This window comes from Orcinus orca, chromosome 11, assembly GCF_937001465.1.
Source record: "Orcinus orca chromosome 11, mOrcOrc1.1, whole genome shotgun sequence".
Classification (NCBI taxonomy): domain Eukaryota; kingdom Metazoa; phylum Chordata; class Mammalia; order Artiodactyla; family Delphinidae; genus Orcinus; species Orcinus orca.
Window position 1 is genome coordinate 102,862,764 of NC_064569.1, and position 15,167 is coordinate 102,877,930.

At 48.0% G+C, this 15,167-nt stretch overlaps 2 protein-coding genes across 7 annotated transcripts in view; one reads left to right on the top strand and one right to left on the bottom strand.

Annotated features, from left to right (window-relative positions):
• Positions 1–916: 916 nt before the first annotated feature.
• On the bottom strand, positions 917–13,618 carry LOC117196499 (uncharacterized). 3 transcript variants are annotated; one of them, XR_007470000.1, is made up of 4 exons: positions 12,555–13,618; positions 12,174–12,475; positions 8,357–8,706; positions 917–7,919 (listed from the first exon to the last, which is right to left on the bottom strand). XR_007470000.1 is itself a non-coding variant. In XM_033405426.2 (2 exons), the coding sequence occupies exons 1-2, from the start codon at positions 13,616–13,618 to the stop codon at positions 12,409–12,411; spliced, it is 1,131 nt and encodes a 376-aa protein (XP_033261317.1). In that variant the 3' UTR covers positions 11,688–12,408. The 3 variants fall into 3 exon arrangements, 1 of the variants encoding a protein (XP_033261317.1); XR_004476732.2 differs by having other exon boundaries at positions 917–8,706; XM_033405426.2 differs by lacking the exons at positions 917–7,919; positions 8,357–8,706 and having other exon boundaries at positions 11,688–12,475.
• The window catches only part of SHANK3 (SH3 and multiple ankyrin repeat domains 3), a 51,793-nt gene continuing 50,081 nt past the window's right edge, over positions 13,456–15,167 (top strand). For 2 of the 4 annotated variants that reach the window (XM_049694014.1, XM_049694015.1), the window contains exon 1: positions 13,456–15,042. In XM_049694014.1, coding sequence (XP_049549971.1) covers positions 14,755–15,042 — 288 coding nt within the window. In that variant the 5' untranslated portion in view covers positions 13,456–14,754. The remainder of the gene's footprint in view (positions 15,043–15,167) is intronic. The other 2 variants (XM_049694017.1, XM_049694016.1) reach the window with 1 other exon arrangement.

Genomic DNA, 15,167 nt, shown 5'->3' on the forward strand with positions numbered 1-15,167 from the left:
ATGTGGGGGACCCAGGACACCGAAGACCATCTGTGCAGGCCTCCACCTCCTCCTTTGGGTCTGCTCCGTCCACTTTGCCCTCAGCAACCATCATTCCTGTCCCCTGGATATTGGAGGAAAATGATCCTAAGTCAGGCAGGACTGACTGAGCACAGGTTCTGGATCTGAGGGGCTCGGATGGTGTTGACTGTTTGTGCTGTGGTTAAAACCAGGGCTCATGACAGCCCATGTGAATGAAGCCAAGATGCTGGAAACTCTTTGGTTTAATACAGAAAAAGGCATCCAAAGACAGAGAGGGACAGGAGTGTATTGTGCTTGACCTGCTCTGTTGTCCCCTAACTGTCCTCTGTGAGGGCCTGGAAGATGCTCTCACTGAGACATTGAGGTGGACCTTGGAGTAAGGAAGGGAAGCAGCCACACCCTTGCAAGGCTCTGGGGAGCTGGCCACTGTGGGACACAAATGAAATGGATGACAAGATGCTAGGGTGGCAGAGGCCACATGGCCAGGCAGGTATTGTCACCATCATGGTCAGGCAGAATGGCGTGGCCTCAGAGATTTTTGGCTCCCTGGCCAGTGGAGTTACCCTCCAGGACAAAAGCAGGGGTCAGCACTAGTGGAGGCGGGGCTGGCGGTGGAAAGACCCTGGGTCTCGGGAACACGGCCCAGACGTGACTCACAGCGCAGCTCCTCTTCCAGTTCCTGGACATGAGTCACTCACAGACCTGGAGCCCTCTGCCAGAGGGAAAGACCTGGCAGAAACACCCAAGGCTGTACTAAGTCTTTTCCCTGGCCTCCGCCGCAGGGAGGTATGGCCTTTGGCCAGGATGGCCATGCACTAGGGGAAGGGACACCTCAGGCTCGGAGGGGTTGTTGGGCACTGGCTCTGAGCGAATGCCACTTCTTGGACATTCTTTTTTTTTTTTTTTTTTTTTTGCGGTAGGCGGGCCTTTCACTGTTGTGGCCTCTCCCGTTGCGGAGCACAGGCTCCGGACGCGCAGGCTCAGCGGCCATGGCTCACGGGCCCAGCCGCTCCGCGGCATGTGGGATCTTCCCGGACCGGGGCACGAACCCGTGTCCCCTGCATCGGCAGGCGGACTCTCAACCACTGTGCCACCAGGGAAGCCCCACTTCTTGGACATTCTGATGCCCCCACAGTCCACTGATGAGGGCTGGGCTTTGGAAGTCAGACGAGTCATGCATTTGGGGCCACTGTCCATCCCACAATGGATACAGTGGTTACGTGAATTTATTTTGTATTAATCTCCCTGGTTCTCAAGCATATTATTCAAACAGATATGTTGAGCAGCTGGCCAGTGCAACACTACCTGCTGATCTAGACAAGGACTCTGAAGGTGGAAAGCTCAATGGAGTCTCCTATAGCAGTTGAGGAAACACCAGCTACTTTAACAGATAAACCCCCAAGTCTCAGTGACTCAATACAATAGACATTTATTTCTTGCTCACAGGAAGTCCAGTTTGTGACATAGGCAGGAATGGGGGTGGGTGAGTCTCTGCTCCATATAGGCATTTAGGGACCCGTGCTGAAGGAAGTGCTGCCATTTGTGACATGTGGATTTAAGGTCATCCTAGACGCCTACATTCAGCCAGCGGAAGAGCGAACAGAGAGCGTGCAGGATAAGCAGGAGGTATTTATGGGTTAGGCCTAGGAGTGGCACACATCATTTCTACCCAAACCAATTCCAGAACTCTGTGACATGGCCTTACCTAGATGCGAAAGGGGCTGGAAATACAGACTCCGAGGTGTGGTCTGTTGGAGCCAGCAGTTGGAATATCAGTTTTCTGACACCTCAGTTTGCTGACTGTGGCAAAAAAGAACAAATCCCCAGGGGACTAGTTCTGTGGTATTGTTGGGGGAGAGTATATTTCTAGCAGCTCAGGGTAAGTGCTACTTTCAGTACTTCCAATGACGTTGTAGACACTAATTCCATGTATTAAATACCTTTCTGCTCAAACTAGCCATACGTGCGTCTATAATCTACACCTAAACCCTAGCTTTTACAGTCAGTGAGATGAGAGGTGGAGGAACTGGGAGGCCATGGTGTGAGGGATCACTTGGAGAGACATGGAGGATGTCAGAACTTGGAGTGAGCAGACAACCTGTCATCAGGGTGCTGAAGTTCTCAGTGAATGAGAGGATGTGGTTGACCAGGAGGGACCCATTTGATCACTGCTGTATTCCTAGTGCCTTACCCTCATACTTTGTTGTGTGTGGGTAATAAACATTTTAAAATGCAGGATGTTGGACTTCCCTGGTGGCGCAGTGGTTAAGAATCTGCCTGCCAGTGCAGGGGACATGGGTTCGAGCCCTGGTGCAGGAAGATCCCACATGCCGCAGAGCAACTAAGCCCGTGCGCCACAACTACTGAGCCTGCGCTCTAGAGCCTGCAAGCCACAACTACTGAGCCCGCGTGCTGCAACTACTGAAGCCTGTGCGCCTAGAGCCTGTGCTCCACAACGAGAAGCCACCGCAATGAGAAGCCCGCACACCGCAACAAAGAGTAGCCCCCTCTCGCCACAACTAGAGAAGGCCTGCGTGCAGCAACGAAGACCCAATGCAGCCAAAAATAAATAATTTATTTTAAAAAGTAAAATAAAATGCAGGATGTCTTTCTGTTCATTTATTGACTCATTTAATATCTGACCAGCAAACAATCATTAAACACTTCTGTGTGCTGACTGCTGTGGCTGAATAAGAAAAACAGATTTCCAGCAATATAACCTAAAACCCCTCTATTGTGAAACACTGGGAAACGCTGAGCAAAATCTAGCAAGTAGAAACTAAAAGCAACAGGGTAAGCAAGCGTGATATCAGGGACGTTCTCAATACCAGGAACTTAAAGCTCTGGGTTTTAATGGCTGCATAGAAGGCAAGAGAAAGGGATGTGGGCCCATGCAATATAAGAAGTTGGTATTTTGATACCCACATAAAGTCAGGATTATTAAAGACTCGTAATTTCAGTAAAAGGTTACAAAGGCTAGGAAAAAAAATCTCCTTTCTAGGAAAGAGAAATGAGAAAATTTGTGACAAACTCACCACAAGACAGAAATCAAATCTCCCTTCAGAATTCATAAGTACAGACTTTTACCTTCAAATGGGTGTGGGTTTTAAATATATACTGGATGGGTTTTTTTTGGTCACACTGCACAGCTTGCAGGATCTTAGTTCCCCAACCAGGAATCGAACCTGCGCCCCCAGCAGCGGAAGTGTGGAGTCCTAACCACTGGACCATAAGGGAATTCCCTACCTGGGTGGTTTAGAATTGAGTAGGAGTGGTTATATGTTGGCAGCATTGAGGCACCTAGCGGGAGCAAATGCAAATCACCTCTGGAGGAGTTCAATCCCTCCAGCTTACCACAGTTTGGATTAACCAAACATGAGATCACAATCTAAAAATTACAAAACATGTAAGGATGCTAAAAATGGCCTCAGAGATAAAAGATGCAGTTGAAAACCTGAACAAGGAATGAGAAACTGTTAGAAAGCATCAGAAAAAAAGGATAAAGGAAAAGAAAGAATCTGATAGATTTTAAAACAAACGAAATATAACTTTAGAAATGAAAAATATAAGAATTGAAATTTCAATGGGCAGGTTAATAGCAGCCTAGACACAACTGAGAATTATTGAACTAGAAGATGGTAGACTGAATGCAAAATAGTTAGACTGGGAGATGAGACCATTTTATAGAAGTTACAGTGAGAAGGTCTAATATATATTAAAAATTTCAATCTTTTAAAAATTTTCACAATTTATAATTTAACAAAATATATTCACAATGTTGTAGAACCATCACCACTATTCATTTCCAGAACTTGTTCATTATCTCAAAGAGAAACTCTGTCCCCATTAACAATACTATCTATTCTCTCCTTTCCCCAGCCCCTGGTAACCTCTATTCTGCTTTCTGTCTCTATGAATTTGCCTATTCTAGGAACCTCAGATCAGTAGAGTCATATAATATTTGCCCTTTGTGAATGGCTTATTTCCCTTCACATAATGTTTTCAACGTTCATACATGAGGTCTAACATATTTTTAAAAGAAGATACTGAGGAGGTACAATATTAAAAAAGATAATAGCAGAGAATTTTCAGATTTGATGAAAGACATAACTCCTCAGATTCAGGAATCACAACAAATCGCAAACTGGATAAATAAAACTAAAAGAACACCTAGGCACATCATATTGAAATTGAATAATATTAAAGACAACAGGGTCTGAAAAGTAGCCAGAGAGAACAAATTACCTACAGAAAGAATAACAATTCAAAACAGTATTTATTTTAATGGCAACAAGATGACAATAGAATAGTAAGTTTAAAATGTGGCATGTCAATAACTGTTAATCTAGAATTGTATACCCACAGTGGCATCTTGCTAGTTGCCTATTCTGATATCCATCATGACTTCTTCCTTATTAACAGAGCCCTGGTTTTCTAGGAGGCAGTAATGTGCTCACTTAAGAAAGAACATTTTCTAGCCTCACTTGCAGCCAGACCCAGTTCTGGCCGATAGGATGTACGCAGTTATTGGGTAAGGTATCAAAATGTTCCTTAAGTGGGTCAGCTATCTGTTCATAATGAAAAACTCTCTACAGACAAGGACTACAAGGTAATTTTCTAAATCTGATAAAGGGTATCTATAAAAAAACCTTCAGATAACATACTTCATGGTGAAATAGCAAACATTTTCTACTGATGATTGAGAGAAAAGCAAGAATGCCTGCTCTTATCACTTCTGTATGACACTGTACTGGTGGTCATTGCAACAAGGCAAGAAAAATAAATGAAAGGCATAAACATTCAAAATAAGGAAGTATTTTGCTATTTGCTGACGATTTATGTAGAAAATCCTAAGGAATCTACAAAAATACTATAAAATGAAGTGAATTTAACAAGGTTATAAGCTACAAAATTTACCTACAAAAATCAGTTGTATTTTTATATACTAGCAACAAACAATTATAGCATGAAATTTAACAATTTCATTTGTAATAACGTGACATAACGAAATTCTTAGGAGCAAATTTAACAAAATGTTTAAGAATGCAACCCTGAAAACTACTAAGCCTTGCTGAGATACCTGAGGAAAACAAAATAAATGGGGGACATACCATGTTCAAACATTAGAAGATTCAATATTGTTAAGATGTCCATTTTCTCTAAATATATTTATAGACTCAATGCAATACCCAATTAAATTCCCAGGTGGCTTTTAATTTTTGTAGAAATTGACAAGCTGATTCTAAAACTTCTAAAACATAGAAATGAAAATGACCTAGAATAGCCAACAAAATTAAAAAAGAATGAAGTTGTAGGACTTACACTATCTGATTTCAAGACTTAGTATAGAGTTATAGAAATTAAGATAAGTGTGGTATTGGAGAAAGTGTATAAATATACATTAGGGCTTCCCTGGTGGCACAGTGGTTAAGAATCTGCTTGCCAATGCAGGGGATACAGGTTCGAGCCCTGGTCCAGGAAGATCCCATATGCTGCAGAGCAACAAAGTCCGTGCATCACAACTACTGAGCCTGCCCTCTAGAGCCTGTGAGCCACAAATACTGAGCCCGCATGCCACAACTACTGAAGCCCGCACTCCTAGAGCCCGTGCTCCGCAACATGAGAAGCCACCACAGTGAGAAGCCCACGCACCACTACCAAGAGTAGCCCCCGCTCACCACAACTAGAGAAAGCCTGCGTGCAGCAATGAAGACACAACGCAGCCAAAAAAATAAATAAATAAATAAATAAATGAAAAAAATTATAAATATAGATTAAAGGAAAAGTAAAGAAAGTGCAAAGGCAATTCAGTGGGAAAGGAGTTTTCAAAAATGGTGTTGAGGGCTTCCCTGGTGCCACAGTGGTTGAGAGTCCACCTGCCGATGCGGGGGACACGGGTTCGTGCCCCGGTCCGGGAAGATCCCACATGCCGTGGAGCGGCTGGGCCTGTGAGCCATGGCCACTGAGCCTGCGCGTCCGGAGCCTGTGCTCTGCAATGGGAGAGGCCACAACAGTGAGAGGCCCACGTACCACAAAAAAAAAAAAAAAAAAAAAAAATGGTGTTGAGAGGTCCCTAAAATAGTGGTGGAGACAGAAAGTAGAAAAGTGGTTACAGGGGCCGGGGGAGGGGAATGGAGTGTTACTACTTAATGGGCACAGAGTTTCCATATGGCATGATGAAAACGTTCTGGACATAGTGGTGATGGTTGCAAAACAATGTAAATAAAAATATTTTAAAATAATTAAAAAATGGAATGAAACAACTGGACACCCCAAAAGGGAAAATACAAACATCAACCTTTTCTTGACACCACAAATAAAAATTAACTTGAAATTAATCATAGAACTAAATGAAAAGTTAAAACTACAACTTCTCATTGAAAACCCAGGAGAAAATTTTATGATCTTGCAGGAGGAAAAAATTTCTTGGATAGGATACAGAATATAAATAATAGAAGAAAAAAGATAAGCTCACTCTATAATAACAAAAAACTTCTGTTGTTTGAAGGAAACTACTATGAAAGTGAAAGGAAGCTACAAAATTAGAGAACTTTTGCAATACACGTATCTTACAAAAAAATTTGTTCCCACAATATATAAAGAGCTTCAAAATTTCAATTAGGTAAACTACACATTTTTAAAAAAATGGTCAGTGGACTTGAATGGACACTTCACAAAAGACATGTGAATGGCTAATAAGCATATGAAAAGAGGCTCAATATCATTAGTCATCAGAGAAATGCAAATTTAATCACACAAGGAGATACCACTATACATCCATTAGAATGGCTAAAAATTAAAAAGACAGGAAATACCAAGTGTTAGCAAGGATATGGAGGAGATGGGAAAAGCTGGAATGTAAAATGGTACTATCATTCTGGAAAACTGCTTGCCAGTTTCTTTAAAAGTTAGCAAAAATATTCACAGCAGTTTTATTCATAACTGTCCCAAACTAGAATCAACCCAAATATGCATATCAACATGGTATTTTCATAAAATGGAATGCTGCTCAGAACAAAAAGAATGAACTGAGTGGGATTTATCCCTAGGAGGGCTTCCCTTCAAGATGGTGGGTGGGGACGTGTGAGTGCAAGGGGACCCTGGCAGAAAGTAGGCTGGGGATCCCCTGTCATTCAGAAAGTTGTGAAGGAGGGGCTAGGAATTACCTTTCATAAAAAGTTAAGCCCCTCTCTCCCTGCAATAACAGCCCCACTTCTCTTCTGGCCCAGGGGTCTCTCCAGTCCCCCGCCCACTATACTCAGGGAGCAGTTCTGTGCCCTGCAGCTGAAGTCAGCTGACCCCGCCCCACTCCAGCATGGTCCCACTGTGCCCAGCTGGCCCCTTCCCCAGAAGTTGCTGTGACATTAGGGCTGTGCAGCCGACTCTTCAGCTTTTGTTGGCTCTTCCATCTTCTGATCCGTCCGTATCATGTCTTCACAGATTTTATTCACAATCCATGTGCCTGTCTTTTAACACTAGGATGGACTTATTATTTTAAAAAATATATTGTTCCTTTTAACACTACTGTATCATACACTTAAAAGTGGTTAAGATGGTAAATTTTGTTATGTATTATTTACCATAATAATTAAAAAAAAACACCTCACATAGTTCTTAAATTGTCAGTGACCTTTGGGTAGAAGAGGTAAACATGTAGGCAAAACTCACAGTCTTGGGGCTTAGTGGTTGCGTAGTGGTTGACTGCGCTGGTTGACTGCGCAGTGGCGTAGTCGTTGACTGCGCTGTCCCCCCTGCAGGGGACACGGGTTCATGCCCCGGTCCGGGAGGATCCCACATGCCGCGGAGTGGCTGGGCCCGTGAGCCATGGCCGCTGAGCTTGCGCGTCCGGAGCCTGCGCTCTGCAACGGGAGAGGCCACGACAGTGAGAGGGCTACATACTGCAAAAAAAAACCCCCAAAACCTCACAGTCTTGAACCAAAGGGTAAGTAGAATCCTAAGTGTGAAATTAACTAGGCATATATTTCTCACTCTTAATTTCACTGTTAAAATAATATTTTAAGTCTAATGCTCTTTCTAAGAACTTACAACAAAGACCAGCTGTCCCTTCTCACGCCTCTGAGTTTTGCCACTATACATGAAGAATGTGCATTAGAATGCACTCCTTTGGTTGAGATGACAGAAACCAAATCTGAACTAGCTTTATGATCATACCAAAAATGTGTTCACTATGTACCAGGCACATGGTGAGCATGTCACATCCATGGACCTCATCTAACCTGCACAACAGCCCAGGGGGAAAGGAGCCACCTTGTCAGCCCAAAGGCAGGTTTTTGGTCTGTGGCCTGAATGAGGGAGGGAATGAAGTAATTCTTACCATTGTACCCAATGTACCAGAGCTCACAGGGAGACATAGGGAAGCAAGGAGGCTTTCTCAGGCCACTGGGGTATCGCGTGGCTGAGCTGGGATTCCAGTCGAGGCCCTTGCCCTAGGGCCAGCCCTTCAGCCTCTCTTTTCCATGGATTTTCAGCCTAGAAGGGAAAGCCCCTTCTAGGGACCCTTGGCTCTTGAAACCAAAGGCAAGAAAAGCAGATTTCAGGGACTGAGTCTGGGGGCTCAAGCTCCTTCAGGACCGTCCTCGTCTCCTGTATCTATGTTCCTTGCAGCGTTGCTTTCTTCCCAAGGCTGGAATCTCGGTCACTAGCAGTTGCCGAGCTACATCTCTCCTGTGAATTCCAAGAGTAGAAAAAGGGTTTCTTCCCTTAGTTGCAAGCGTAAGACTCCAGGGCAGGATTCTCACTGGTCCTGCTTGGGTCACATTCCCACTGATGTGTTTCAAATCCTGGTTTCTCCACTGATGAGCCACATGTGATTCTGGACAAGTTAAGTTACTTCTAGTTTGCTTTGTTTCCTCATCTGTTACGTGAGGACAGTAATGGGTTTGCTTAGTGATTTTGCGATGACTGAATGAGTTAATACATGTCATACACTTAGGATGACATGTAGTGCTCAAAAACCTGGTGAGTAATCTATTTTCATAATTCTTATTATATATTTCTCTTTTATTTAAGCAATTTTCATAAAGCTTTGTGGTGATCTCACTGTGGAGAAGTCTCCCTATGAAGTTGTAACCACTGCCTGTCCCCAACAATTTTGGAGTCTGAACTGTATTACTCTTTGCAGTCCCCAGGACCACCAAGCCAAGAAATTAACATAAAACAAGTCCTGGGCTAGTCGTACTGCTCTGAGGGACACATCTAGGCTGCCCAGGATTTCCACATAAATACAGGCCCAGCTGAGTTCGTAACCCCAAGTCACAAAACTGTCACAGAAAGAACCTACAGTCCCCCTACAGTGAGTGAGTCGGTGGACACCGCAAACAGGATTAGACCACCAAAAATTTCACATAAGGGAACTACTGACTAGAATTTTAAAATAAATGTTTTTAAAATAATTAAAGACAAAAGAAATCTAAAAATTGCATTAAATAAAAATTGCATTAAATAAAAAAGAAAAAGCCAATATAAAGAAAGAGCAAGCAGATTTGATAATGTATGAAACACGGCTTACAGAAATAGAGCCTACGGTCATTGAAATTTAAAAGTCTATGGGGAAAAAACCAACAACAACCCTATGGATGGGATTAACAGCAGATTAAAATCAAACAGAATCAGTGAGATGGAAGTCAGAATTGGGAAAATTACGCAGAATACAGCACACAGAGAGAAAAATCTTCCAAGTATTGAGAAAAAAATAATTTGTCAATTTAGAATTCTACAGTGGCTAAATTATCACTCAAAATGAGGGTGAAATAAGACATTTCAAAGACTGAAATCTGTCACTACTTTCAGGAAGAAGGAAATTCAAGCCAGAAGGAAAGTGAGTAAAGAGCGGGTTGACATGTGACTCCTGAAGCAGCCTCAAGACTCACTGGAGTGAGGACGATGTGGACAAATACCTGCAGCTAAAGCATCTTAAACTCCCCCTAGTTCCCGAGGTGGGTGGAGACAGTAATTGACTTCAGGCTTTGTTAATCCCACATGCTGAAAATTTAAGTGTGTTTATGAAAATGAAAGAAGGAGAATGCTGGACTTCCAAAACAATGGGAGTTGAGGGAAAAAGGAATAAAGATAATGTGATCAATCAAACGGAGGGCCCAAAGGGAGAAAAAAGGAGCACAGAGGAAAGACAAAAACAAAAAACCAACCGACAACACAAAATAAGATGGTAAAAAAATATGAAAACATATCAGTAATCAATAATCACAATAAAGCACCGTCAAAAGTTGAAAATTGTAAGATTGGTTTTCATAAAAATCTGGCCACACATACTATTTACCACAAGCACACCTAGGAATGTAAGATGTAGAAAGGATAAAAGGAAAATGAGGGGAAAAGACATATGAGGTCAATACTCACAGAAAAGTGCCGTGCCTAGGCTAATTATTGAAAAAAGAAAATTAAGGCAAAAAGCATAGGGATAAAGAAGGGTACCATATAATAATAAGAGGAATAATTTATCAGGAAGCTGTAATAATCCTAAACCTGTTAGCATTAAAAACAAAGTCTGGAAAGACATATAAATCCCAAATTGGCAAAATTTCATGGTGAGACTGCTAAAGTGAGATTTTATCCCACTTCTTTTAGTAACTTATAAATCAAGCAAACAGAACATTAGAAAGGCCATAGGATATCTGAATAATACAATTAACAAGCTTGATATAATGGAGATATATATATACATCTGCATTATGCAGATCGCCTTCTGACCACAACACAATAAAAAAAGAAATCAGTAGCTAAGGGTTAGTCCTCCCTCCAAAGAAAACCTAGTTTACATTTGAAAATTTAAGTAAGCACATTTTTCAGCAATTCCTAAAGCAAACTATATAATTGATATTAGAAAATCAACAAGATGAAATTAAAAATGCTACTTATCAAGACTTACTGGACATAACTAAAGTCACACTTGGAAATTTATAACCTTATATACTCATTGTCAGAGAAGAGAAAGACTAAAAATTGAGTTGAGTACCCAGCTGAAGAAATAAGAAAAAGAATCTTAACAACAACCAAAACAGTAGAAAGAAATAAACAAAATAGAAGTAGAGATGATTAACAGAATGAAAAGCTGATTCTTTAGAAATAGATTTGTGTTCCTAGAGAGAGAAAACTTAACAAATCAGACTCAGGATGAAACAGGATCCAAATATACTGATAGATGTTAAATAACTAGAAGCAAAACAACAACAACAACAACAAACAAACAAACAAAACCCCAAAACCCTGCCCACAAAAAGTACACCAGATCCGGACAGTCAACTGAACACTCAGGTATTCTGCCCCTACAATCTGCTCTGGAGGTTGGAGAGGGTCTGCTCTGAAGAAAGTTGGGCGTGAACAGTCTGTAGATGAAGGTTCAGCAAATACACGCTGAGCATCGACTGAGCACCAGGGCCTTGGACACAGCAGTGAACCGAACAGGCAAAGCTCCCTCTCCACAGGGAGCCTCCATTCTGGGGGGGAGACAGATCCTAAACGGCGAGCAACAAGGAAGTGATTACAGGCAGGTGGGCACTAGGGCGCTGCGGAGGAGAGATCAGAGTGCAGCACAGGCTGGGAGAGAAGCCCGAGGGCAGCCAGGGGAGCAGCCGGCAGCGGGACGCTCATCTGCCCCCCCCCGCCCCGCCCCCAGTTGTCAGGGAAACCAGGGGTGAGGGGAGATCGGAGAGAACGCAGGCCTGTGGGGTTTTCAGCGAGAGGCGATTGTGCGGCCAGGCCGAGGGGTGAGAGGGAGGGAAGGGTTAGGGTTTGGGTGAGGAAGTGGCCCCAGGAATGTAAAAGGAGGGAGGGATGGCATGGTGAGGGAGGGGTCACAAACGGCCTCACCAGGAAGGGCCAGGAGTTGGGGGTGGACCACCCACGCTGGTGGGGGGGCTTAAGATTTTGAGAGTGTGGGGCACCAAGGGTGTCAGACGGCCTATGTGTGCAGGGGTTAACCCACGGATGGGTTTGATCCTGTGCCAGGCACTGTTCTGGACGCTTTGCCCATGTGAGCTCCCACAGGCCCCGGGCGTCTGAACGTGTGTGGTGGGAAGAAGTGGGGATGGGAGAACCATGGGTCATTCTGGAACCTTAGCCCTGATGGAAGGAGTGGAGATGCAGAGGGGCCATGGGGTCTGGGGAATCCTCACCTTCAAGGACAGAGACAGGAGAGCAGCGGGGTGAGGCTGGGAGGTGGTGAAGAGCCTGGGGGTCTTTTATTCTCCACAAAATAGCTTGTCCCTGGGCTTCCTCCTCTGTAAACCCACCATGTTGCAGGGACAGGAGGACATTGTGTGGGTAAGGTGCTTCTGGGTATTGGAACTTTTGCCATTTGCCAGGGTGGTGGTGGGTCCAGAGGAGTGGTGCCGGTTTGGCATTCGTTCATTATGTACCCATCCTTTGCGCCAGGTGCTCTGTGGAAACAGCCCTGGCAGTGCAGGCCCGCCTGAGCCTGGAGACCAGGAATGTGGCCATCAGCAAGGTTGTGAGGTTTTCTCCTGAAAGCTCGGCATTCATCATGCTGGACTCACCGAGGCCAGTGGGTTGCTGGGGAGGCCGAGGGGGCCTCCGTGAGGTCCAGGATGGGTGGCCACATGGGCGCCTGGCTCTCCAGGTCAAGGGTAGGTTTACAGGGAGAGCACGGAGCCCTGGGGCTGCTCTGCAGCTGGTTGTGAGCCTCCTCCTTCAGTCCCACCACGAATCGGGGACTCCGGTGAGCACGGCTGGCCTTGCAGCTGCCACAGTGGGAGGGATGAGGGACACGGTGGGGGGGCAGCTCTGGGTGACTCAGGGAGGGGAGAACAGGGGCAGGAAGACAGTGGAGACAGGAGGGGGGCCGGGAAGCACTAGCTTCCTCTCTCCAGGGCTGGGCCACGTGCTTCCCAAGGTGCTTCCTGCAGATAAGTGGGCTTCCGACAGCCCCTTCCTGCTCCCCCCTTCCCCTACCCCTCCCATCCTGCTCCAGCCCCTGGGGACCCTCAGCTCCCCCACTCAGGCCAGGCCAGTGGCCTTGGGAAGAGCCTGGACATCCTGGGGCCACATTTCTAGGCAGGCAGGGTCCACCCAGGCTCGGGAAGAAAGCGGGCCCAGACCACAGACAGCGCTGGAAACTCGGCTCTGCGGGGTCAGTGAAATCCTGGGAGGCAGAGATTTTTCCTGAAGGGGGGCCGGCTGGGCAGGGAGAGAGCCCGGTTTCCCTCAGGGGTCTGGGCTGGTCCTGGGGAAGAGGGCCGCGGTCTGGGGTGACCAGAGGCTGTTGGGGGGGGGAGGGGGGTATTGCGGGGCTCTGTGGGGAGGAGGCTGTTCTTGGAGGGGGTGTCAAGCGCTGGTCCGTGTGGGGTAAGGCTGCTTCCAGGTTGTCATGGGGAGGGGTAGGGAGGCTTTCTGTGTGTGTGTGTGTGTGGGGGGGAGGTTCATTCAAGTTTATTCCCGGGAGGCTCAGGGGACCCAGGGCTGCTCTTGGAGAAGGTAGGTGAGGCTGGGCTGTCTTCTGCCAGGGACCCGAAGGTGTCCTCATGCTGGGGTGTTCTGTGAAGGTCGGCCAGGGTGAGCGGCTGCGGGGGTCAGGGCCTGTTTCTGGGGAGGAGTCAGGCATGTTGGGGGAGTTCTGGGGGAGTCAGAAGCTGTTTCTCGGGAAATCAGGGCTATTTCGACGTCAAGGGGCCGCTCTTCGCTTTTAGGGACCTTGGGGGCACAGGGTTTCCCAGCACTGGGGTAGTTCTGTGAGGCTGATGAGTGTTGGTGGGACCTGGCCAGCTCCAGTGGGGCGGTGGCGCCTGAGCTAGTTTCTTTACTGCGCTCCCCTCTCCTCCGCCTACTCATCACCCCCTCCCGCGTTGCCACGACAACGCGTGAAACTAAAATTCACTTCCCGGTTGCAGGTGGAGGCTAGTGGCGCCCCCTCCCCTAAGCCCTTCCTCTCAGGTCGCGCCCCCATCTTGTCGTCGCTAAGGTGACTGGGAGGGCGTGACAGGCGTTGGAGCTAGGCGGACCAGGGGACCTGAGGAGGAGGGCAGAAGAGGCGGGCCTCAGAGTCCGGAGTGAACTCCCCAGCCTCGGCCAGGGGTGGGGGAGCCGGGAGCCGCGCGGCACACTGTTCGGCGTGGTCCTAAGGGTTAAGTTGTGAGGTTAATTGGTTCTGGCTGTGGGAGAAGTCCCGGCCCCTCCAGGTTTTCGAGGTCCCCACCGTCCCACCCCAGGACTGGGGCAGTGTTGGTCTCTGTCATCTCCTCCGGGGCTTGAGTGGGGTGGGGAGGGGAGGTCGGTAGGGTGGTAGAGAAGCTGCCACCCCCGGAAATTAATTTTCCTGTTTTTCTCTCCCCTTCCTGCCCTGCCTCTGGTCCCTGTGCCCAAGGCGGCCCCCACGCCAGGTCCAAGACCCCCTCCTCGCCGCATCTTCCCCTGTGGGCCACAGATGCTCTTCCGCAGCCGAACGGCGGCGCGGCCCTTGCTGCTCAGCTACTCTCCCCACACTGAGGCCTAGGACTCCCCACACCCCCGGCGCAGCCCCTAGGCCCCCGCCTTGCTGCGCGGCCCTCGCCCTTCGCACCAACCCCACCCCTCACCCCGGGACCCCGCAAAGTCCCCCTCGCCCTCGGCTGGCTCTGAGCCCTCCCGGCCCCCGCCTCCGGCGCAGCCCCCTTGCCACCCCCGCTTTCCTCGCCGCTCAGGCCCCCTCCCCCCGCCGCCCCCGCCCCCGGGGAAGGCAGGCGCCGAGCGGAGCCGGGGCCGATGCAGCTGAGCCGCGCCGCCGCCGCCGCCGCCGCCGCCGCCGCCGCCGCCCCTGCGGAGCCCTCGGCGCCGCTGTCCCCCGTGCCGGCCCCGGCCCCCCCCGGCCCCCTCCCGCGCAGCGCGGCCGACGGGGCTCCGGTGGGGGGGCAGGGGGGGCCGGGGCGCCGCGAGGAGCCCCGGGGCGCCCAGCTCCCGGCCGCGAGCGGCCACGGCCGGGGCGCGGGGATGGACGGCCCCGGGGCCAGCGCCGTGATCGTGCGCGTCGGCATCCCGGACCTTCAGCAGACGGTGAGCCTCGCCGCCCGGATCCCGGCGGCACCCCCGCCCTCCTCTCCCAGCCCCCCACCCGCGCTCTCGGAGCCCTGCGCGGGAGACCCCAGGCCCGCCGCTACTCACCCCTCCCCCACCACCTC